We start from the raw sequence: 26,111 nt of genomic DNA, 5'->3' as shown, positions 1-26,111 counted from the left end.
AATCATTTGGTACATGTAGCCTACAGATTTCTATAAAAAGATTTTATGGTTTCTATATAACTTGTTTGTAATTACTGATACAGATAACTAAATGTAATCAATTCATTTTACATAAGCAATTTATCTTAAAGGATAACCAAATATGCTCAGTGTACATGTGTGTGTGAGCCAGAGAGATTTGTAATTTGTGAACAGTAGCCTACAAGGGAGAGAAAACAGAACATAAAATTTATCAGAGATGCATCAGAAGGAATACAAATGGCACTTAATACAGCATTTTACACTACAGTATGCCAAGTGATACTGTAAATGGAGGTACTGAGAACAGCTTCAATAATGGTAATTCCCGACATAGGTGGCAAGGCATACAAGATGTCACAGATTATGAAAGGAATGACAATACATCCATAAATGGAAATCTCTGTTTGGCAGAGGAACTTATGTTAAATAACTTATGTCTTTACCCGTTTTGACAGAGAACAACAGTAATGGAACAGTATTGGCTGCACTGTCACTTGACCAACATCAATCCGTGATAAAATAAATAAATAAATACGTGATAAAGACGACGTCAGAAGATTTGCACAAATGTGAGGAAAGCGGCTGGTCCTGATGGTATTCCTAGGCGTGTACTTCAGGAATGTGCAGAACAGCAATCAGATATGTTTACAAGCATCTTTAACCTTTCCTTGGCCTGTGCTGTTGTTCCTAAGTGTCTTCACTACAACAATTGAGCCCATCCCCAAACAACAAAAGGAGAGCTGCTTAAATGATTATCAACCAATTGCACTTTTGACCAATTGCACAAGATTTCATAGACAATTGGAAAAGTTTTTGGGGTAGACCTGACCTATTGAAAAGAGATATTCATCCCTCCTGGGATGGTGCTGCTCTTCTCTCTAGTAATATGGCACATACACTGTAAAAATAAAAAGTGCCTGGAGGAACCTTTTGGGGTTCTGAAAACGTTTTAAATATCAAAAAAAAAAAAAAAATAGATTCAACATTTGTGATGCGGCGGCAATCTGTAAATTCGAGGTTGAATTCATAAAAAATCTGCCTTTTTCATCTAATGAAAAAGTTTGGTACCGCACCCAAACAAAATCTTACTGAAAGCTTTTTTTTTTTTTTTTTTTTTTTAGATATCAACCTAAAATTTTGTTCAGAACAAATTTTGTTATGTTGTTAAAACTTGTTTTACAAGTACATTTTCATAAACAAAAATCTGCCAAATGTATTCTTTAAAACAAGACCAATCTTGCATCTATATTCCAAAGCATTCTTGAATTACAAACATGTAAGTTCGGAATGTACATGTCTATGCAAATGGGGGGGGGGGGGGGGGGGGGAACGCTGTTGAATTTGTGTGGTTTTGTCGACTCTAAACCTGAGTTTATAAAATTGGTCATTTGAAAACTGGTCATTTGATGGTGAGAAGAGCAGCAAGCAACATGAGAAAGGGCTTGACTTGTAGTGAAGTTTTAGAGATGATTATGCAGCCTGACCCCTCCAGCGAGCTGCAGGATGTTTCGTCTTCTCCCTCTGACACCACAGACTCAGGAGAGTCAGATCCTGATTTGGATGTGGCACCCTCATCATCCACTCTAGCTTCCACTGAAGGCGAGGAGGATTCGGAGGATCCTGGATCTGGGTGGATTGGGAGAAACGGCGAAGTGTGGTTTTCCACCAACACGGAGACAACTCCCTTTCTTCAGCCTGCCAGTGGCGTGACTCCAGGGCCGACGCGCTATGCCTTCGCAAGGGTCCAGAACATGGATTCCGTGTTCAATCTGTTTTTTACGGAGGAGATGATTGACCTCATTGTCAGCATGACTTGCGTCAACACATACATGTTTGTACAGTCATACAAACATGTATGACTATGCCTTGTGATGGCATAGTGCGTCGGCCCTGGAGTCACGCCACTGGCAGGCTGAAGAAAGGGAGTTGTCTCCGCGTTAGTGGAAAACAACACTTAGCCGTTTCTCCCAATCCACCCAGATCCAGGATCCTCCGAATCCTCCTCGCCTTCAGTGGAAGCTAGAGTGGATGATGAGGGTGCCACATCCAAATCAGGATCTGACTCTCCTGAGTCTGTGGTGTCAGAGGGAGAAGACGAAACATCCTGCAGCTCGCTGGAGGGGTCAGGCTGCATAATCATCTCTAAAACTTCACTACAAGTCAAGCCCTTTCTCATGTTGCTTGCTGCTCTTCTCACCATCAAATGACCAGCAGGCTTGCATGCACGCGCTTTGTTTTTGTTTACTCCATGCAGTTCTGAGAGCTGAGGTGCATATTTTGATTTTCTCAGACGCATCAAGGTGAGTTCACACACACACACACACACACACACACACACACACACACACACACACACACACACACACTTTATTATGCTGTTATACTCCATATAACTCCATGTAAAAGCCAGAAACTAAGCTTTTTTTGGCACAGGCCTATCTAAAGGGTTAATGGTGCCACCCGGTTATCAACAGTAAAAATTACAAATTTTACCTCTTCCCAACAGGGAAAACCACCAACAATCAAAAATGCATGATTATATGGTGTCATGGCTTTGCAATCAAAAAAATGTGGTTATAATGGAAGTCAATGGGGCAAAAACAGCCACGAACAGTAAATGAGGGAGAAAAAGTTAAAATCTGATGCTGCACAAAAACTAACAATGCATCAAAACCAATGTTGTTTCTAATCTTTGACATGTCCAAGACTGTGATAAAAGGTAAAAAAAAATCCAGTCCACAATCACATTTTATATTGAAAATGAGTGTATTTGTGTTTTTTTTCCCCCCAAATCAGTGACATCATTTACGAATTTGGCAATTAAAGAGTTAAAATCCTGATTTTTTTTTAAACATTTAATATTTTTGAGCAGGACTGAGGTTGATTAATAGATTAATGCAAAAAAATTTGAAAAAAATATTGATCTGATACATTTTTACAGCAGTTTAAAGTAGTGGCTGTTTTCAGCCACAAACATAACGAAAGGATGTAATTTCTAACAATGCACAAGGGTTAAAACAGTTTGGTTCTTCATAGACAAACTCTTCTGTTACTAGGTAGAAGCAATCAAATTTTAGGGAAATTATGTAACATATGTCATTTTCACCATGATCCTATTCTATAAAAACTGTTGTATTCCTGTTTGCTTGTGGGATTCTCAATGAAATTTGTCAGAGATCCTCCGGCCATGATTAAATCTTTTTGGGTGAGATTCTCTGGAGAACTGCTGGAGAACTCTCCCGGCCATGATTAAAGAATTTGAAGGACATTTGCTGAAGTCTGTCTGTTTATTATTGCTGCGCAGCAAGTTAGTTAAGGAAACAAGTTAAGGATTATTAACTCGGCCGACATCGACTGTAGACACACTAGAGTATAAATATTATTGAACGGGGATGTCAACTGTAGACGAGACCCAGGTGATGTCGATTGTAGACGAGGCCCAGGTAGAGGTGCGAAATAGGGGAAAAATCTACCACATCTCCTTTGATTAAATACCTTTTTTCAAATTATATTATTTGTTTAGTTAAATTATGTTTAAACATTAGGCTTCAGTTGACTTAATTTATAGATTTCACAAATTATACAAGTAGTGCAGTAGAGGCCATTTCTAATGTTCAATTAATTTATAGAACATGAAGAGTGTTAAACATGTCTCTACCATATTTTATTAATTGAAAAAATTCTGCAAATGTATTGAAAACATTGACAACATTTTGCAAGAGAGATCAAAGAACAATCTGGAAAGTGTTACTTCAGTCTTTATTTCATAATTATTTTTTACGATTTTTTTTAAAAAGAATTTCAATCCATTTTTTTCTAAAAACAAACCAAGAAAACTGCCAAAAACTGGCAGAAAACGTAAGCCATTGTCAGCATTTTATTAAAAATAATCTGTGCAAGTCATCTAAAAGAACTCAATAACTTCTATGGAGTACATGCCAGTGTCTTCAGATTGTTTGGACTTTTTGAGCACTTGAAGACTTCCCTCAATTTTTCCCAGTTCAGCATACAGTTTCACCTGAAAAGGGTTGAAAAGGGACACATTTCATTGTTATTTCTGCTTCACACAATACAAGAAATGTAATTTCCAATCAGCAGTAAAGGACCTGTGCTGTACCTGTGATCTCACAAACTTGTGAAGATCAGACACCAATCTTTTGGCTTCTGGTGCCACAGCCAAGATTGTGAAATGAGCATCTAGTAATAAGCAAATCCAGTCTATTATCTTTTTTTTTTAAAAAGAAGAAAAATGGTTAAAGGTTAAAAAAGGTTAGACCGATGCAAACTAAATATAATTGTTCAAAACTGATTGATGACAGACCTGAGAAAAACTTGGTGTCCGTAGAGCTGAGATTTGTTTGTGGGCATCATGAGAATATTTGAGATAAAGGAAAAGTAGATACTGTAAAAAGACCTAAAAAAATAATAATTGAGAAGGCAAAGGTCATTAAAGATTTTATTCTTCCCATTAAGCCTGTAACAAAATACTGATAATTAATCAACAAATAAGCAATATGCTTTAAAATAAAACATTCCACATCCTGCCTAATTTTTTCACACTGGAGATAAAGGTCCTAAACATTTACCTCAGTTCCACAAATTGGGATACTAAATAATGGTAAACTCTATACCAACCTAGGCTAAATGTGTTTGTGTCGAATACTCACAATGACCTGCGGAACCGTGAGATCTTTTAGATGTGGCAGCAGGGGCTTGTTACTGTACGCTGTCTGCAGAACCTCATTTCTACCCGATAGGTTAAAGAAAACATGCAACCAGAAAAAAAATAAATGGAAAAAAACAAAAAGCATTTTTATTGGTAAAACACCGTTTTGATGAAGGATACAGAAGAGCACCCTTGTGTAACCCCACAGGACAGCTCATAACCAGGGCTAAAGGATCTCTTTGAAGCACACTGCTGGGGGCATCAGATACATCAGTCTCTATTGCTGGGGGGCAGAAGCCATTCTGCTGCCCACCCTCCTCCTCCAATCCACTTTGAGTCAGCACTTTCATGAAGATGACACTCTCTGTGTCAAGATTCACAGTCTCAATCTCAGAGTCTGGAGTACTACAGTCAGACAAGAATTTTATAAAAGTTAGTTTCACATCAGTTCTCTTAAGACATTTGTGCAAATTATCAAAAGCTTAGTGTTATTGGGTTACAGTGGCTCAGTTATTAAGAGTGTAATGGTCTGAATGTCATTCAGCAGCAGGTAAGCGCAGGACTCACCTGAGAATTGTTTTAAGACAAGCACAGGTGACAGCTTCAGGAATGTCAGGAAACATTTGGAAAGCAATCTGACAGAGATGGAAATCTTTCTTCACCATGGCCAGGGACAGCAGATCAGGGCACACGCTGCATTTCCCCCACAAAAACAAGACAATGAGCATAGATGCACAAAAAACACTAGTAGCTGGAAGACAACTGTTTCCACAGAGTTGATCATGTGTGGTCTTAACCTGTAGCAGAGGTACCGAGTTTCCAACAGCTGTAGAAATACAGCCTGAGGGTAGAAGTTGGCATCTGTCTGGGATCTTGACACTAGCTCTAATGCCATCCTGCCCGTTGCCAGCTGGAGGTCAGTCTGAGTCGTCAGATGAATAAACTCCCCCACCTCTGCTTGTACATCCTCTACTGAACCAGTCTAGCAAAAACCACACAGTGCATCATTACAAACCATTGAACTATCCAAATTGCAAAGGCTGTTGTATATACATACACGTGAGAATATATTTGACCTAATTTTTTTTTTTTAAACTACATAACACCCAAATAAACATGTCTGTGTAAATAACCCCTTGGGATCTTAATGTACTGTTGCCTTCTGGAGCATCTATAGGTTTTAGCACATTTGGTAATAGTTGTGTTTGCATCCCTCAATTGTCCTCAGAGTTAAAACCTGGATCATATTGTAACTGCTGTGAAGAGCTCAAAAGTGAGGAAGATGCTGGAAAACCAAAGAATATGCCGAGGAAAAAAGTACCAGGAGGAGTTTCTTAACCCCCTGAGGTCGGCGCGACAAGCTCGTTTTTTTTCCGTATGAGTGCAAAAAATAAATAAAATAAAAATATTAATTTTTATCTTATATGCTTGTGTTATACATCAATCGATCCTGTTTAGTGTGTATTTTTTTTGTGTATGCTCATAATAAAAACAAAGTGTTGTGCTTTTTGCCAAATAAAGAAAAATAAACATGATGCGAGTTCTGCCTACTCTCCGTCAGTGAAGTCAATTCTGAAACGCGTCCGAAAATGAACTAACTCACAGCGAATACTCAGTCAAACAGGCATACAGTCACACAAGCATGAAGCTTGAATTTTCTTCTTTTAAATGAAGTAATTTTTATAAAAAACAAATATTCACAGTTTATGTAATATGTATGCAAAGAATTAGCTGAGATGAGAACGACTGACATCTCTCTAAGTTTTAATGCGCTCCGCCCACGGAGAGCGCGCGCTATTCAAACGCAAATGTGAGGCGATCCAAACAAACCTGTGAAACGCCCACATCAGCTGGATAACACACACCGCGAGTTCACTTTCAGACTTATGTACTTTACGATGCTGTGAGGAATACTACTATCTTGATAATAATCCTGCAAAAATTTAGCTCAGAAGTTCTGGAAGTATCATTTCGAGGAGCAAACGGATCCCGCTGAGGAATTAGGTCAGTTCTGTTTGCTTTGTTCTAATCTGAATGAATGAACGCACAGATGCGTGCTGTTGTGGAGCTACAGCTGGCAAAAATACTGTTTAAATCTGAATTGCGTTTCTGTGTATGAATGAATGAACGAACGAACGCACAGATGCGTGCTGTTGTGGAGCTACTACAGCTGGCAAAAATACTGTTTAAATAATATGAATCGCGTTTGAATGAATGAACGCACAGATGCGCGCTGTTGTGGAGCTACTACAGCTGGCAAAAATACTGTTTAAATAATATGAATCGCGTTTGAATGAATGAACGCAAAGATGCGTGCTGTTGTGGAGCTACTACAGCTGGCAAAAATACTGTTTAAATATGAATTGCGTTTCTGTGTATGAATGAACGAACGAACGAACGAACGCACAGATGCGCGCTGTTGTGGAGCTACTACAGCTGGCAAAAATACTGTTTTAATATGAATCGCGAATACAAAGAAAGATTACACTGGAAATATTGTTACAATTTTAAATGTTGTTGTAATTGTATAACCTTAATTGTATAAAAAAAAATATATATATATATAAGGATAGATGTAAACAAAATCTTAAAAGGTCATTATAAGCCTTATCTTTAAATAATTTTATTATGCTTTATTAGTGACACATTTGGGAAGAGAATATATTCCAAATCTGAAAATACAGTATGAGAACAATTAACTGCACAATTACAAGAAATGTTTACCTTGGATATTGTACAATTTGCAAGCAAAATTTGTGGAAAAAAACAACAAACCAGTTATATATTGTCCTTGCATTTTTGTGGCTCATTCACACACCTGAATGAAAGGCTCATTACGTATGCAGCCTCATTATGCGGGCCCCATTGACTCCACAGGTGTGAATCACGCCCACCCGCATATGGCCTTTCCAAACAAAAAGTGTTTTACAAGATTTAAATCAATGTATTGTGTTATGTGAATGATTAGGCAGGATGATTTTCACAATTTTGAAGAAAAAATTCTAGGCAATGTCATCCATTAGTCAAAAGTCTTATTTACATATATTTAGAATGTGTTTTATGGCCTTATTTCAGAAACTTTAGTTTTTTTGTTTTTGAAAAAAACATGCATAAACATTATTCTATCAAAAATACAAACATGTACATGCAAGTTGTTCACATATTATGGTAGCCCTGTTAGTGCTAAATAGAGTGAATTTACACCTTTGCCATTAATATGTTTATAAGCAACTGAAAAAAGCACAAATGTCAGGGCATGTCAGAACATCTCAAGGACCCCAAAAACCCCTCAGACCCCAGAGGGTTAAATAGTGGGCAGTTTCATGTCAAAGCAGGAACTCACAGTGTCTACACCAGACACAAATTTGTTGTCTTTCGTCGTGTCGTGTTGCCACAGCTTGAGGCTGGTCTACACTGGACGCAACAAAGCGACCATTGCAAATCAATTTTTTCTTCTGTGACAGTACCAGCGTGAGTGCTTGAAGTACGTCAAAAATAGAACGGGGCAGCAGTTTACTGTCAAGAATGTTGTCACGTCACACATTCAGTGTAGACAGCATCACTGATTATAATGGTTTCTATTTGCTTTTGTCACATCTAGTGTAATGCACAATTATCATTTGTTAACATCAGTTAATGCAATAACTAACATGAACTAACAAAGAACAATGTATTCTTACAGCATTACTTACCCTTTGTTAATGTTAGTTAATAAAAATTTTCACAGTGCATTAACTAATGTTAACAGATATAACTTTTAATCTTAGTAAATGTTCATTTCAACCTTTCCTAAAACATTAAGACTAATAAATGATTTAGAAGTATTGTTCACTGTTAGTTAATGTAAACTAATGTAGTTAAGTAATGTTAACAAATGAAACCTTATTGTAAAGTGTTAGCAAAAAATATTAAGCTACACAAACCATAAGAACCAAGACATTGAACCAGCTAATGAGTGTTAATTCAGTTATTTTGTTGAGAAATTGTATGTATATGTAGTATGTGAATGTTTATGTATAGCGCTGTACAAAAAAAAATAAAATAATAATAATAATAATAATGATTTTTTTTTTTGATAAACATCTTGGAGACTTTTTAAGGGGTATGCAAACTTGAGTAACATCTGTATGTATATATTTGAGTAAAAATACATAATGGCAAATAAGCTAACAGTTAAACAACTACACAACTGTGGACATGTATTTGAATTATCGAATTAGCCATGTAGGAATTTATGTGATTAAAAGATGTAACTTATCTTGAATATATCAAGTGACTACTAAAAATGGCAGAAACATCTTTTTTTGTAAATGACAGACAGCCATATACCTTAATGTGTTCTATAAGTTGATCCACTGTTAGTCCAGACTTGACAACAGAAGTCTGCAAGAAAAAGTAAAGCAGAATATATTAAGTGACAAAAATAGTCAGAATCAATACATTTGAAACATTAAATTATATTTGAGTGCACATTTATATGTACAAACAATTATTAGGCTATTTTCATGGTGAAAATCAATCAAATTATTAAAATACAAAATTACTAAATTAAAGATATTTAAGACAAATTTTTGGTAAAATTCTATAACTAAATTTGGATTAACAATTTATTTAAAAACATTCAAGTGTATCAACAATTTTCTCAGAGAGGTACAAATTACAACTTCAAATGTTTGACAAACAATGAGCTCTGTTTTCAATTCAAAGTAAATTCGATTCATTCATTTCTATAGGAGAGGAAGAATTCTCTAAACTCGTTAAATCATCTAAAAATCGACATGCATGTTAGACCCTATATCGACTAAGCTATTGAAAGAGATGCTTCCAGAGGTCATAGATACTCTTCTTAATATCATTAATTCATCTTTGTCATTAGGATACGTACCAAAAACTTTTAAGCTGGCTATTAAACTGCTTGTTAAAAAAAGTGACTTCATCCTACAGAATTAATCAATTACAGGCCGATTTCAAATATACCTTTTCTATCAAAGATACTAGAAAAGGCAGTATCCTCACAACTATGCTCCTTTTTAGAAAGAAATGGTATCTGCAAGGATTTCCAGTCAGGATTTAGACCGTACCATAGTACTGAGACAGCTCTGTCACAAATGATTTGATCTCTATTAGTGTTGCTTGACCTTAGTGCTGCATTTGACACCTTGACTAAGGGTGTGACGAGACACTTATCTCACAAGAACAAGACACGAGATTGGGTTCAAAGAGAACGAGACAACATTTTTGCACAATATTTTATAGAAATCCTCAATGACAAAATTCATGATTGGAAAAATATCACCTGTCTGCAGGAGCATTTTTTTTTTTTTAAACTAATAGTTTTGTAATGAATGTCATTTCAGTTCTACTTTATCAGTATGAATTATCAAATGCATTGAAAGATAACAATATACAAGCACTGTAAAAGGTTTTGCCACAAACTCAACTGACTTCTCCTGTTATTATTTCACATGAGTCACTTCAGACCTTAGTGTACAAAGACTTAGTGTATGAGCTTCCAGAACTTCTGATTGAGGCTCTGTGTGACCTCCTAATTGAACTAATTTCCACAAATTGAACAAAAGTAAAAACAGTATAAATAACAAAAATAAATAACAGTTTTCAGTTTTATTTAGCACTGGCAGTTATAGGGTTAATGCGGTGAGTTCGGAAAAGGTCAGGTAGAGAGAAATGAGCGAGTGAGTTAAGCTGGTGCGTTAGTGTACAGTTGTTCTTGCGTTCCGATTAAAAGTTCAGAAACGGAGCCTCCCTTGTCTGTCATTCTTCAGACGTTACAGTAGCCTACTCTCTCAATATTCAAAGTGCAAACAGACACCAGAGCCACAACTACACAGTCCAGAGATAGGTTTGATATTGGGAGACAGATATTGCATGCAGCCTAATTTGCGCGCATCAGGGAGCTCACATTTCAATTTTGGCCCCCGATCACACGTACTCTGTGTACAGGGAGCAGCGGTGCCGAGCGCACATTCTACAAGATAAGACATTTGTCATCCACCATCATCACATGATCAGTGAACCGTGATTCCTGCTGCACTGCATACAACTGCAACTCGTGCTGGCTGAGCAGAGCAGACGTTTAAAATGTTTCTATAAAACAATGTTTTACAATGTTTCTGTTTTTCTATAAACACAGCAAAACAACAGTGGAGGCGTAATGTAATGTGAATGTAGCGATGGGATATTCTATGCTAATTTCACCCTCACGCTCCATCATGGCGATATCACGAGACAACTTTTCACTCGACGAGAAATCTCGTCACATTTTAGTCTCGCGAGATCTCATGCACACCGCTACTATTGACCTCAACATTCTTTTGAATAGACTCAAATTATGTTGGCATTAGTGTAATTGCATTGGCATGGTTCAAATCATGCTTATCTAACCTTTATCAGTTTGTAGTAGTAAACGAAGAGATGTCATATTGATCACAAGTTCAGTATGGAGTACCACAAGGCTCAGTACTAGGACCGTTGGTGTTCACTCTGTACATGCTACTCTAGGGAGATGATATTAGGAAGCATGGGATTAGTTTTCACTGTTATGCGGATGATACTAAGCTGTATATTTCTTCGTGCCCCGACGAAACTAACCAATTCACAGAATTAACGTAATGCATAGCTGATAAAAACAACAACAACCTAGATGACTAGTAATTTCCTATTCAATTCTGAAAAAACAGAGATTCCAATTATTGGACCAAAAACCTAATAACCTAGAATACTATCTAACAGTGTGTTCACACCATCGCCAGCGAGAAAGTGGCCATTAATTTTCAATGTGAGCCGGCGAGCGAGAAAGGGCGAGGGTGTCAAAAAAAAAATAAAAAAAAAATGGATTGGAATATTCATATTTATTTTAAATCCTAAAAGTTTAAAGTTTAGATCAAGAAATTCACTAAATGCAACTTCAAAACATGCAATCAATAATAAAGTAATAAACAAGAACAAAGAATCACATCACAGACGTAAGACTGTAGAAAATAGAAAATTCCGGGCCATCTGGTTGAGGAACGACTACATATTCGACTACTATCCAATATGTTAGTTCCGCCTAACATATTGGAATTCATCAATGTATACTTAGACTGTAGCGGCTAATAATGGGTTTTCTGTTCAGAACAACAGTGTTATTAGACCAATCTAAATAGGGTGAGCCTCAACCTCTGATTATTGTAATATTCTAAGTGTAGGAAACCTTGGCATGATTATACAAAAGTTACCATTAGAAGTTAAGTTGGTCAGCTTATTTCTGTGGTTATGGTCGTGACCTCTGGTTAAATATAGTTTTACTATAGTTACACCAAGTGAGTACAGATCTATGGTGAAGGGGGGATTCTGGAATCCACTGCTGCTTCAGTTCATCTAATGAGTGATTATAATCAAGGTATTAATCAATATTTTTCCTTCTAAAACACATGAGTTGAGACTTCTCTAGGATTATGAGATTTTAATTTGTTATAGAAGTCACCAGCGTCATTATCGAAAACGTTCTTTTCAGGCATTTTCTAATGTCTGTATTTGATATAAGAATGCAGTAAACAGTATTTGCTCATTTAGCCCGGATTCCAGAAATGAAAAATGGACTCGTTTTGTTTGAGAAAGGTCTTCAACGTGTTAAAACATAAGGGTCATTGGAACCAATAGTTTAAGTGACCATTTCTTGGCATTTACTTTACTGATTTATATTAAAGTGTCCTCTCTTTGAGAGAAAGAACATGTTATCTTGATGTTGTGAGAAGACTCTCCTGTTTATAGTTAGAGCCTAGCCAAATCCAACCTTGAAGAAGCTGTGTGTGTGTTAGTATTCTTGATTACAGGTTAAGGAACAAGTGGCATTAATGGAGATTGATTGACATGATGGCGCCCAGCAACCCAGATCTGCGACCTGGAAGGTAACGACATGCCAAAATTCAGGGTCCGTGTGTCAGCCAAATAATCAATGGAGATATGCTTTAGTCTGTCTATGTGTGGAAAATGTGTGTTTATTTCTTAGCCAATCAGAATCATTCAACCTGAAGTGATGACGTAGCTTAGACCTTAGAGTAGGATATAACTGCTGTGATCTTTGTAACTGTAAGAGGGGCGTCCTACAAACTCCTTGTGAGTCTTGAAGTTGACTTTTGCCTGATGAAACTGGAAACCATCTTCAGTAAAATTCTCTTCAATTTATTATAATTCTGACTCGTCTTAAATTGACTGCACTTCTGACTCCGGGTCTTTCTTAATCATATCTGGTCCTTGGGTCTTTAACTGTAAATCCCCTAACAATATGGACTACATAATATACTTTTAAGTGAGTACAGATCTATGTGGACTACATAATATACTTTCAGAAATTAACAAGCATGGTGCAGTTACCTAAAAAGTAGTAGTCAATCACTGTTAATGACCAAGACTGGCGAGCTTATGATTATGAGATTGTATACCCGGCCGGTACAAGACTCAAAGTGTTATAGGAATCCAGATGAACGAGTGTAATTTCAATAATAAGTTAAATAGAACTAGAAAAAAAAAAAAAAGTTTGTTGAGACAAACTTTAAGTTGGCTTGAGAAAGCCGGACCAGAGAGTTTGAAGAAGTTAAAAGTAGTTAGAAGTTTAAAGTAGTTTAAATTTTGATTGATAAATAAGTTAGAAAGAAAGAATAGTTAGAAAGAAAGAAAAAAAAGATTAGTTAGAAAGAAAAAGAATAATAGATTAGTTAGAAAGAAAGATAAGTTAAAAAGAAAGATTGGTTAGAAAGATAGATTAGAAAGAAAGATTAGTTAGAAAGACAGATTAGTTAGAAAGAAAGAAAGATTAGGTAGAAAGAAAGAATGAAAGAAAAAAGAAAGAAAGATTAGGTAGAAGGAAACAATGAAAGAAAAAAGAAAGATTAGGTAGAAAGAAAGAAAGAAAGATTAGGTAGAAAGAAAGAAAGACAGATTAGTTAGAAAGCAAGAAAGAAAGATGGAAAGAAAGATTAGTTAGAAAGAAAGAAAGAAAAAAAGAAAGAAAGAAAGAAAGATTAGGTAGAAAGAAAGAATGAAAGAAAAAATAAAGAAAGATTAGGTAGAAAGAAAGAAAGAAAAAATAAAGAAAGATTAGGTAGAAAGAAAGAAAGAAAGATTAGGTAGAAAGAAAGAATGAAAGAAAAAATAAAGAAAGATTAGGTAGAAAGAAAGAAAGAAAGAAAGATTAGGTAGAAAGAAAGAAAGAAAAAATAAAGAAAGATTAGGTAGAAAGAAAGAAAGAAAAATAAAGAAAGATTAGGTAGAAAGAAAGAATGAAAGAAAAAATAAAGAAAGATTAGGTAGAAAGAAAGAAAAAAAGTAAGATTAGGTGGAAAGAAAGAAAGATAGATTAGTTAGAAAGCAAGAAAGAAAGATAGAAAGAAAGAAAAGTTAGAAAGAAAGAAAGAAAGAAGAAAGAAAAAGATTAGTTAGAAAGAAAGATTAGGTATAAAGAAAGAAAGAAAGAAATAAAGAAAGAAAGAAGAAAGATTAGTTAGAAAGAAAAAAGAAAGATTAGTAAGAAAGAAAGAAAAGTAAGAAAGAAAGAAAAGTAAAAAAGAAAAATGAAAGATTAGTTAGAACGAAAGAAAAAAGAAAGATTAGTTAGAAAGAAAGAAAAGTAAGAAAGAAAAAAGAAAGATTAGTTAGAAAGAAAGACAAGTAAGCAAGAAAGAAAAGAAAGATTAGTTAGAAAGAAAAAGAAAAAAGAAAGATTAGATTGAAAGAAAGAAGATTGGCTAGAAAGAAAGAAAGAAAAGAGAAAGAAAGTTAGAAAAAAAAGAAAAAAAAAGATTTGTTAGAAAGGAAAGAAAGATTAGTTAGAAAGAAAGATTAGAAAGAAGAAAGATTAGTTAGAAAGAAAGAAAGATTAGTTAGAAAGAAAGATTGATTAGTTAGAAAGAAAGAAATATTAGTTAGAAAGAGAAAGAAAAAAGAAAGAAAGAAAGATGGATGGATTAGTTAGAAAGAAAGAAAGATTCGTTAGTTATAAAGGAAAGATAGATAGATAGATAATGTTTGAAGATAGATAGATAGATAAGGTTTGAAGATAGATAGATAGATAGATAGATAGATGTAAAGGTTGTGAAGATAGATAGATAGATAGATAGATAGATAGATAGATAGATAAGGTTTGAAGATAAATAGATAGATAGATAGATAGATAGATAAAGGTTTGTAGATAGATAGATAGATAAGTTATTAGTTAGAAAGAACATAGATAGCGTAAAGCTTAATTGAGTATCAATGGCTTCTAGCAGTTTACATTAAACAGTTCAAACAGACATGGACTTTTTATGGATTTTTATGATTTTTAATATAAATTTTTAAGAAAACCATAACTCAAACCAGTCTGAAAAGATATAGCACACTAAGTCAGAACAGTATGAAGGTCTGACCCGAGTTTGGAGTATGTAGCTTGAACGGTCTAGGAGGAGTAAGTGTCCAAAAATTTGCGGTCAGAAAAATAAGAAGTAGTAGTTTAAATAGGATTTCAGTAAGTTGGCTTTCTCAAGCCAACTTAATCAAACGTTAGATCCAAACAGTGGCATCTTAATGTCCTTGTTGCATTATGAGGGATGTGCGGCAACTCACTCAGCTTTGGATTCCATCCCACACAGAAGCCTACTCTGAATGACCTGAACCTGCCCCCAACCCTGGAGGTGGTAAGCTATCTTTAAGGGCGTTTTCACACTGGCAGTCTGTTCAGAACGGGGCACGGTTTACATGGTAATGTGAAAGCGGTCATGCAGACCAGGGCGCGCACAGGGGTACCAAAAACCAGAGACAACCTGAAGGAGGTGGTATGAGTTTGGCAGCAGTCAAACTGTGCCACGTTTAGTGTGATTGTGAAAGCAACAAGGACACAGATGAGCACTTGTTCAGGATGTAAAGTAACCTGTGCATGTGTTCTATCGGTTTACAATGTATTTAGTTAAATAAAACATGTGAGGGATGATAGTGTTTATGATTTACCTTTGATACGAGCGAGAGTGAGCCTGCAGTGTAATCGCGCATAGCGAGTGCAATCAGGGCAGCAAATAAAATAGCAATCCACTCTCTCCTCAAAAGTGTCTTTGCAAACAGCAGAAAGCCACCTTCATGCAACACAACTGTGCATAATAGCACCAACGTAATAAAAAAAACAATATATTGACCGCGTTTGTTTCTATCATGCAGCGTGCACGTTTCTGATGGCGTAAAATTAACGCAAATGCACCAGGGTTTGATAGCATCAAGCTGAGTGTGAAACCAGACCAACGCTGCGGAGGACACCGAGAACAATCGCTCTTGTACCGCAGCAAATGTGCCCAGTGTAAAAATGCCCTAAGAATAAGGGCAGCAAAGCACATTGTGGCATTACAGAGGCATTTCACTTCTGTCAATTTCTAGAAAGATCCTTGCAAGAACGATTCTTGATAGGCTGATCAACTATCTCTGAAAAAATCCTTGTAAGAGACTCAGTGTGGCTTCCCACCTGGTCATAGCATCGTCAACATGGTCTTCACAGTCAGATCCAGGAAAAATAGGACTAATAGTTAAAAAAAACTATTTTTCCTGGATCTGACTGTGAAGACCATGTTGACGATGCTATGACCAGGTGGGAAGCCACACTGAGTCTCTTACAAGGATTTTTTCAGAGATAGTTGATCAGCCTATCAAGAATCGTTCTTGCAAGGATCTTTCTAGAAATTGACAGAAGTGAAATGCCTCTAATGCCACAATGTGCTTTGCTGCCCTTATTCTTAGGGCATTTTTACACTGGGCACATTTGCTGCGGTACAAGAGCGATTGTTCTCGGTGTCCTCCGCAGCGTTGGTCTGATTTCTAAGCGGTTTTCATTTACCTTAAATCTTTTGACACCATAACCAGAAGCACTGTGGACCATTCTAGCAGAGTTTGAATGCCCAAGAATGTTCACAAATCTGATCTGCCTCTTTCATGACCAGATGATGGGCCTTGTCCTCTCCAATGGAGCTTCTTCATTCCCATTTGCTATTTTAAATGGGGTTAAGCAAGGATGTGTGCTTGCTCCTAATCCTTTTCAACCTGTTCTTCAACTGTGTCCTGGCACATGCTCTACAATGACTCGAGAGAGAGAGAGGAGTGTACCTGTGATACAGAATTGATGGTTCCTCCTTTGATCTCCGGAGACTGAATACCAAATCTAAGACAACTGAACGGCTGATGCACTGTTTGCTGATTGATGACTGCCCTTATGGCTCATTCATAGTTGGCTCTCCAAGTCAAAGTGGACAGATGCCCATCTGTTTGGCCTCACCAGTCTTAGTAAGACTGAGGTCTTATTCCAGCATGCTTCTGCTGCATTGATCTAGATCAGTACTGAACACTGCTCCTGGAGGGCTACCATCCTGCAGAGCTTAAAGGAGAACGGCGGTCAATTTTACCATTGAGCTAATTTTTTAGTAAATTTAGAGTGCTCTCAGTACAGAGAACAACGACAAAAATCGGTGTTGCCTACACCGTGTTATCCTCTTTTTAAAATTTGCACCCTGTTGACTTCAATGGGACAAGTTTTAAACCTGCTTTTAGCCTCTTAACATCCTTGATGTGTCATTACAAGTGCCCAGCCATGTGAGTGATTCCTTCAGAGTAAACACGGGTGAATCTGACTGCAGTAGATGTGAAAGATATGAATAAAAGTGACGTTATTTCAGCCAGCGCACATTCCTGTATTTACATCCTGTTTTCGGTCGAAGTCCACAGTAGTCGATTGTCGAGTTCACACGCGTGATCATAGGTAACTAAACCTATTTTAAAATTTTTGAAAGGTTAAAATTTTTAACCTTTAGATATCACCATGAAAATTACTGAGTTGATTACTTACATCAAGACAAACAAATGTATTTCAAGTTTTCTGAAATTGTTTGTTAACATGGACAAACGGTGCATAATCTAATTACATATGTGCTAATTTGCATAAATACAACAACAGATCTAAACAATGGGTATAGCCAGGTGAAAATGTCTTGTTGAATCTTGTTGAACTTGACATATAACAGTTAAATACTTAATATTAAGGTCTGAATGAAACCCAGTTAGGCTACCCATGAGCATTAATACATAGAGAAGGAGGAAGTACTTTAAAAACCAGCCTTTATTAATTTTTAAGAGATTGGGTTTGGGGCTGGGTCCGTGGGACTGTTTCTGGGGGACGAGTCTGAGGGAAGAACAGGAGACAATGGTAAGGAGAATGCTGAAGACAAAAGGTAAGTAAAATAAAAAGTAAATCCCCAGAAACAGTCCCATAGACCCAGCCCCAAACCCCATCTCTGTAATAATAATTAATAAAGGCTGGTTTAAAGTACTTCTTCCTGCCTCTATGTATTAATGCTCATGGGTAGCCTAAATGGGTTCCATTCAGACCTTAACATTAAGTATTTTACTGTTATATGTCAACAAGACATTTTCACCTGGCTATACCCAATGTTTAGATCTGTTGACAATGTTGCACATGTATACATAATTAGATTATGCACCGTTTGTCCATGTTAACAAACAATTTAAAAAAAACTTGTAATACATTTTTTGTTTGTCTTGATGCAAGTAATCAACTCAGTAATTTTCATGGTGATATCTAAAGGTTAAAAATTTTACCCTATTCACGTGAGAAAAAGAATGAATAGGCTATATTTTGGTCTTTTTCAAAACTTTCCCCTAATGGGATTTCTTCGGGACTTTTTTTTACCTTACTCAGGACATATTGAGGATACAAAATCAGTTGAGTTTGCTTCTGTTGCAATTTGTTCAACCTTTTTTCATAAAATGACTGGACTATAGCCTTACTTGTGCTACTGCTAAGACAAGTATTTAGTATACATATCTAACCGGATATAAGCTCGCGTCACACATCAGGCGGACCTTTCACAAGAGGAGATTCTGACCGAGGCGAGTTCAAGAGACGGACGCGCTCCCTGATCACTTCCAGGTGAGAGCGCAAGCTCTCTGTTGACTGAAATCTCTGCGAGTTTGCGTGTTATTATAGTTTATCAACTGTTTTGATTTCTATAATTGCATCTATAAAGATAAAAGATAAAGGCATCATGGGTGCACCTTTTGGAGACGCACTGTACATTTTGGTATGTATAACCTTATGGTTTTTCAGCATTTACAATGTTTATACACATTTTTTGATAAAGTTATTGTTAGTTTGAAATGTGAAAGCACAGCAACCAATCTGATCAACTATTATTTGAAAATAAATGTCAAACGTTTTGGATATGGAAAGTATGATTGCGCAATAGTTTCCAACTTTGCATAAGTTGAATAAAATGGTCATTTCAGTAAATCTACATTTTGATATTGTGAAATGGATATTATTACAGTGCAGAAACTATGTACAAACAGTGATTTCTTTGTTTCAGGTTCTACTGAAGATTGGCACTGTGGGCACTGTTGGCACAGCTGGCATCAGATCTCCAGGAGGCTGGCCGGTGATGTTGAGGTGATGCACAACAACAGGTGACAAAACTGATGCACATATAATGAATTATATAAATCTGGAGGATGAGGATCCTGTTCTAGATTGTAACAGACCACAGATTTTAGGCATACAATTTGTAAAATGATAAGTCTTGTATCTTCTGAAAGAATAAAATTATCAAAGTGCCTTTTTTGGTTTTTGTTTATTATAGCACAGACAACATACTATATTATTTATCACATTCAGCAGTGTTTTATATAATTTCAAAGTGTCTTCTGTAAAATTACACTGTAATATTGCATATATACACCATTGGATATGGGTATGAGCAGAATTTAGATTTGGGTAGGTGGAAATTACATTAAAAAAGGTAATATTCCTCCCTTCAGATTAATATGAACATCTTTTTCATTTTTTGTTATAGAGAAAAAATTCTTTTTTTCCACTGTTTGCTGGCATCTAGAGGAAACAGCCATAATTGTCTGCATGGTGCTAGAGTCCACAGGGCCTGAGTTATACACTTTCAAAAATGAATTTAAAATAAAAAAATAAATAAAAAAGCGCCTCTTTTTTGGGGGGGTTTATTACAGCTCAGACAACATATATTTAAATGTTTATCACTTTTAGCTCTTTTTTTATGAAACTGCAAAGGATTTCCTGTAAAATGACACCAAAATTGTCTATTTTGAAAAAAATATGTGGAAATGGGAGGCTTTTCAATTTGGGTAGGCAAATCCAGGCGGAAATCCCCAAAAATGGTCCAGGAGCTATCCGAATGTTATCGACAAGAAAAATAAATGGTCAATTCTCACTATTAATTACTAGGATATTGGCTGTTTATTAATAATTATAAACCACATATTAATGCCTTATTCTGCATGACCGTATTCAACATCCCTTAATCCTACCAAATTCACACCTAATACCTTAACTTAACATCTACCTTACTAACTATTAATAAGCAGTAATTAGGAGTTTGAGGTAAAAGTCGTAGTTAATAGTGAGAATTGGACCCCAATCTAAAGTGTAACAAATAAACTTATATGAACCTGCATATGCAGTGGACATTGGTTATGCTCATCCTTGGTAGCTCCTTTGAAGGCATCTTGAGTAAAAGAGCTCAATATTTAACATAGAACGTACAAAAGACTTGAACCGGAAGTGATGTGACCTGTCATTCAGAATATGGACGTTTTTTGCACATAACCTGTAATTTGCAGTATACTTGGCAGCATGAAAAACTAAACTTGTATTGTGAATAGGTATTAGAGCAAGAGAAGAGCCCTTCCTCATAATACTCTGCATGTACTGCCCCACTGCAAAAACAGAAATCTGTAGGAAAAACTAGTTGAGTGTCTCTTACATGTCTTGTTGACATCCTGCTCTTGATTCCTGGTGTCTGTCTGATGTCACCATGAGGCTGGGCAGTCCAGGAAGACAAAAGGCTGCATGACTTGGATTCTGACGAAGAGACAAAACGTCTTGACATGTTTTGCCACATTTCATATTTGTTACTCTAGAAAAGAATATGGCAGACGTTTCATATTTCAACAAAAGTCTTTACCACTCCAACTCTGCTTCAGTTTTCCCATGGTAGCCGCGAGAGATGACTTCTGGCACTCAAAAGGAATTACTGACAGCTTCTTCCCATGAGGGACGTACAGCTTCCCAGAATAACACCACAACTGTATTTAGGAGAAAGTGTTTCACTACAGTATTAAACACATGTATTAACTTTGTGTATAATAACAATAATAATAATAATAATAATAATAATAATAAAAAAAAAAATCACACCTGACTATAGATCCTTCCTGACATTTCTTTACTAGCCTGAAGAGTTTGGAAATGTGTGTTCCAGATGCAAAGGTAATCTACGAATGACAACATTCCAATGATCATTGCACCAATCAGATATCAAGTGATAGAGAGAGGAATAAAAAAAAAAAATCCAGCACTAAATATCATTGATAAGAATATAAAGAGTATGGGTGTCATCTTCATTTTATATAGCGCTTTTAACAATGTAGATTGTTCCAAAGCAGCTTTACATTGATAATAGGAAATTAAAGTAAAGTGTTTTTGGCTTTATAGCAGCTCTAGAATTTGATTGACAATTTCTGGGATTTTATTGATAACGGTAAGTAGAACATATTGTGTTTATAAAAGTCTTATATTGTACTAACTCAATTAAATGGAAAAACTACAAGTAGTCCATGAGCCAGGGGGGTTGATCGGTATCAACGGGGGGGCAAATGCTATCATTGTTTTTTGGCAAGGTATACACCCCTAGTATTAGAAAAATCACGATAGCAGTGCAGCGGTGGTAGCGAAATCACTTTTTTGAGCTCATGAAGTTACTAACCCCCTAAAATAAATTCCGTTTTTGAAATCCGGTGTATATCTGGTTTAGGCCCATGCTAGGGATATTGTCAATATTCTATAATATGGTGCTTGGGATTGTTGGAAAGGGGACCTTTTAGGCTTTCATTTAAGCCCAGTACTGAATCTGTCTGACAAAGACAGAGGTCACATGACTTCTTTAAACCAGAAATAACACACATTTCTTCACAATTTCCACCTAAACTGTATGCTTTCTTTTATCCCTGTGGCATGAAAGAACACCACAGACACAAAACTCAACAACTTCAATACTCAAGGCACTCTGATGACTCAGAAAATGTACAATATACCCATACTATTTATTTGTGAGAGCCTTAAATTAGACTTGTGCAGCCAGCACAAGTCTTCAAAATAGAATAGAGCGAATAGAATGGACAAATAGAATACCCTATTAGTCCAGGGCCAAATGGCCTATTTATTCATGTACAGTTGTAATAAAAAGTAATTGTTTCAATAGTGTTGTCAACAAAACACTTGTAAGTGGTTTAACAAAATGTTTCTATCATGTATTTTGATATTCACCCACTTTCAGTTTCAGAAAGTAGCTCATGCACGGAATGTTGATGGAGTTTGACAGTTTGAAAGGTTTTTTAAAAAGTCAGTTTTGTGAAAAGATTGTTGGTTCAGTTGACTGGTTATAACAACACTACCAACTATGCCATCTTCAATCAACTTCCATTGAGTTCCAGGGGTATTAAATGTAAGTACAAAATACCTTTTCTCTTGTGCTTGTGAATTGGTGGGGAATAGTAGCAGTAGCTAATGTAAGCGTGGTGTTTTTCACACTTAGTATACTTCTTTTAAACTTAAAATAAGAAAGTACACTCACCTAAAGGATTATTAGGAACACCATACTAATACTGTGTTTGACCCCCTTTCGCCTTCAGAACTGCCTTAATTCTACGTGGGATTGATTCAACAAGGTGCTGAAAGCATTCTTTAGAAATGTTGGCCCATATTGATAGGATAGCATCTTGCAGTTGGAGATTTGTGGGATGCACATCCAGGGCACGAAGCTCCCGTTCCACCACATCCCAAAGATGCTCTTTTGGGTTGACATCTGGTGACTGTGGGGGCCATTTTAGTACAGTGAACTCATTGTCATGTTCAAGAAACCAATTTGAAATGATTCGAGCTTTGTGACATGGTGAATTATCCTGCTGGAAGTAGCCATCAGAGGATGGGTACATGGTGGTCATAAAGGGATGGATATGGTCAGAAACAATGCTCAGGTAGGCCGTGGCATTTAAACGTTGCCCAATTGGCACTAAGGGGCCTAAAGTGTGCCAAGAAAACATCCCCCACACCATTACACCACCACCACCAGCCTGCACAGTGGTAACAAGGCATGATGGATCCATGTTCTCATTCTGTTTACGCCAAATTCTGACTCTACCATCTGAATGTCTCAACAGAAATCGAGACTCATCAGACCAGGCAACATTTTTCCAGTCTTCAACTGTCCAATTTTGGTGAGCTCGTGCAAATTGTAGCCTCTTTTTCCTATTTGTAGTGGAGATGAGTGGTACCCGGTGGGGTCTTCTGCTGTTGTAGCCCATCCGCCTCAAGGTTGTGTGTGTTGTGGCTTCACAAATGCTTTGCTGCATACCTCGGTTGTAACGAGTGGTTATTTCAGTCAAAGTTGCTCTTCTATCAGCTTAAATCAGTCGGCCAATTCTCCTCTGACCTCTAGCATCAACAAGGCATTTTCGCCCACAGGACTGCCGCATACTGGATGTTTTTCCCTTTTCACACCATTCTTTGTAAACCCTAGAAATGGTTGTGCGTGAAAATCCCAGTAACTGAGCAGACTGTGAAATACTCAGACCGGCCCGTCTGGCACCAACAACCATGCCACGCTCAAAATTGCTTAAATCACCTTTCTTTCCCATTCTGACATTCAGTTTGGAGTTCAGGAGGTTGTCTTGACCAGGACCACACCCCTAAATGCATTGAAGTAACTGCCATGTGATTGGTTGATTAGATAATTGCATTAATGAGAAATTGAACAGGTGTTCCTAATAATCCTTTAGGTGAGTGTATACTTTGTCTACATTTTTATGTACTTCTCAGAAATATACTTAAAATTACACTTCAGTGTACTTGATTTATACTAAGAGAAAAGTCCAGGGCCCGTATTCATAAAGATTCTAATCCTCTCAGAAAACTCTTAATTTAGCTTAAAAACTTTTACATAGGAGTCTTAGCTTAGGAGCGATTCGGGGCCGATCTGAGAGCAACTCTGAACAAGGAAAAGACAAAAACTTTCATCTTAGTGAGGAGGCGGGGTTGACCCCATTGCTATGTATGACACAATCTTTTGAAGACTGTGATTGGCTGGTTGTCCAAGAAGGAAAAAAAGAGTGATTTTAAGTATAGGGTCTATTCTAAGCCTTCACTTTGAAATTGCATGCGACTGTGTACATTACACACTGCTGCATTGTTGCATTTTCCCAGTTGCCAAATATCGTAATGTAGTGATTACTTTCATTTCTGGCGCTATGGCATTTCTGCGCTGTGTCGGAGATGTTAGCGCGTCTCTAATAAGATCAGTCACAAACATGATCCCTGCACGATCTAATCTATAGCGTCTTATTAACTCTGTCATCCATTGTCTGCAACACATTTCTTCTTCGTCTTTCTGCCATGTTCTCCTCTGCTAAAGAAACTCTTCAGCCTCTGAAATGTCCTAGTCCGTGCTCCTAACAATTTTGACCTTAAGACCTCTTTTAAGGGTTAAGATGCTTCCTGAATTACTTTTTTTCTTTACTGGGATTTTTTCTTTAATTTTAAGAGTATACGCCCACATTTCTAAGAATGTTCTTAGAATTTTGTCACTAGGAGCTACTTTTTGCATTAAGATTCTTTATGAATACGGGCCCAGGTATATTTGACCTGTACTTTGAACTCAATCTTTTGATCCAGATATACTTAAAAGAATAATTAAGAATTCAAACTATACTTGGCTTGTAGTTGTGTTAACTCTTTTGATTTAGTCAATTAAATATACTTTTTTTTTTTACATAGTTTTTCATATACAGTCTTATGAAACTTACGTTGCTTGAAAATATTGATTAGAATATTGATATAAAACATATGTTTCTAATTCTGCATATCTGAATTTTTGTGTAGGCTAGTCCACTGGTAGTGTATAGCAATTTACTCTAATTCTACTTTTTTGTTTAAAATGTTGCCTTTCTTTATGAAACTTACTGACATTCAAGTATTGATTAAAAAGGATGCATGAAGCTAATAAAATGTTTTTAAAATTAAAGTACAGTTAAAAGTATTTTTCAAGTGCAAAAATAATATATAAATAGTAAACTATAAGTATAATGTTATGTTCACTTAAAGTATACTTGCAGTATAAACTACAAAACTAGTAGTTTACTGAGAGTACACTTCAGTGTGTACTTTCATAAACTAAAAAAAATACTACTTGTATTAAAATAGTAAACTACTAGTATACTTATGTTCACTTGTAGTACAGATGCATTACAAATGAGAAACCTAGTTGTGTACTTAGTTTACTACTCTTACAAATACTGAAAATACTTAGTGGGCCAATTTATTCCCAAGCAATTTTGAAATAGTACAAAAGTTTACTACACATTGATATTAGTATACTTACTACATAAAGTATACTTAAAAAATATACTTGAAAATTACTTAAGTATACTTCATAAAATATGATGAAGAGATGCACTTTTATGATGAAGAGATGCACTTTTATGATGGACAGATGTACTTTTATCATAGATAGATGCACTTTTATAATGTATAGATGCTCTTTTATAATGGATAGATGCACTTTTATGATGGACAGATGCACTTTTATAATGGATAGATGCACTTATATGATGGAAAGATGCACTTTTATGATGGATAGATGCACTTTTATGATGGACAGATGCACTTTTATGATGGACAGATGCACTTTTATGATGGACAGATGCACTTTTATGATGGATAGATGCACTTTTATGATGGATAGATGCACTTTTATGATGGACAGATGCACATCTATGATGGACAGATGCACTTTTATGATGGACAGATGCACTTTTATAATGGATAGATGCACTTCTATGATGGATAGATGCACTTTTATGATGGATAGATGCACTTTTATGATGGACAGATGCACTTATGATGGATAGATGCACTTCTATGATGGATAGATGCACTTTTATGATGGATAGATGCACTTTTTATAATGGATAGATGCACTTTTATGATGGATAGATGCACTTCTATGATGAATAGATGCACTTTTATGATGGATAGATGCACTTTTTATAATGGATAGATGCACTTTTATGATGGATAGATGCACTTTTATGATGGACAGATGCTCTTATGATGGACAGGTGCTCTTTTATGATGGACAGATGCACTTTTATGATGGACAGATGCACTTTTATAATGGATAGATGCACTTCTATGATGGATAGATGCACTTTTATGCACTTTTATAATGGATGGATGCACTTTTATGATGGACAGATGCACTTCTATGATGGATAGATGCACTTTTATGATGGATAGATGCACTTATAATGATAGATG

General features: G+C 36.2%; 1 protein-coding gene across 1 annotated transcript in view; it reads right to left on the bottom strand.

Annotated features, from left to right (window-relative positions):
* Positions 1-3,763: 3,763 nt before the first annotated feature.
* The window catches only part of nol11 (nucleolar protein 11), a 145,889-nt gene continuing 123,541 nt past the window's right edge, over positions 3,764-26,111 (bottom strand). Inside the window, exons 8-18 of the mRNA XM_081381622.1 lie at positions 20,937-21,013; positions 20,704-20,824; positions 20,503-20,600; positions 9,017-9,070; positions 5,485-5,669; positions 5,255-5,380; positions 4,868-5,092; positions 4,689-4,767; positions 4,343-4,435; positions 4,139-4,246; positions 3,764-4,039 (exon numbers count right to left, since the gene is read on the bottom strand). Coding sequence (XP_081237748.1) covers positions 3,926-4,039; positions 4,139-4,246; positions 4,343-4,435; positions 4,689-4,767; positions 4,868-5,092; positions 5,255-5,380; positions 5,485-5,669; positions 9,017-9,070; positions 20,503-20,600; positions 20,704-20,824; positions 20,937-21,013 — 1,280 coding nt within the window. The 3' untranslated portion in view covers positions 3,764-3,925. The remainder of the gene's footprint in view (positions 4,040-4,138; positions 4,247-4,342; positions 4,436-4,688; positions 4,768-4,867; positions 5,093-5,254; positions 5,381-5,484; positions 5,670-9,016; positions 9,071-20,502; positions 20,601-20,703; positions 20,825-20,936; positions 21,014-26,111) is intronic.

The sequence above is a fragment of the Scardinius erythrophthalmus genome, assembly GCF_964197995.2.
Source record: "Scardinius erythrophthalmus genome assembly, chromosome: 12".
NCBI classification, from domain to species: Eukaryota; Metazoa; Chordata; class Actinopteri; order Cypriniformes; family Leuciscidae; genus Scardinius; species Scardinius erythrophthalmus.
Note: the sequence above shows the minus strand (reverse complement) of the source record. Positions and strands in the feature narration are given on the sequence as shown.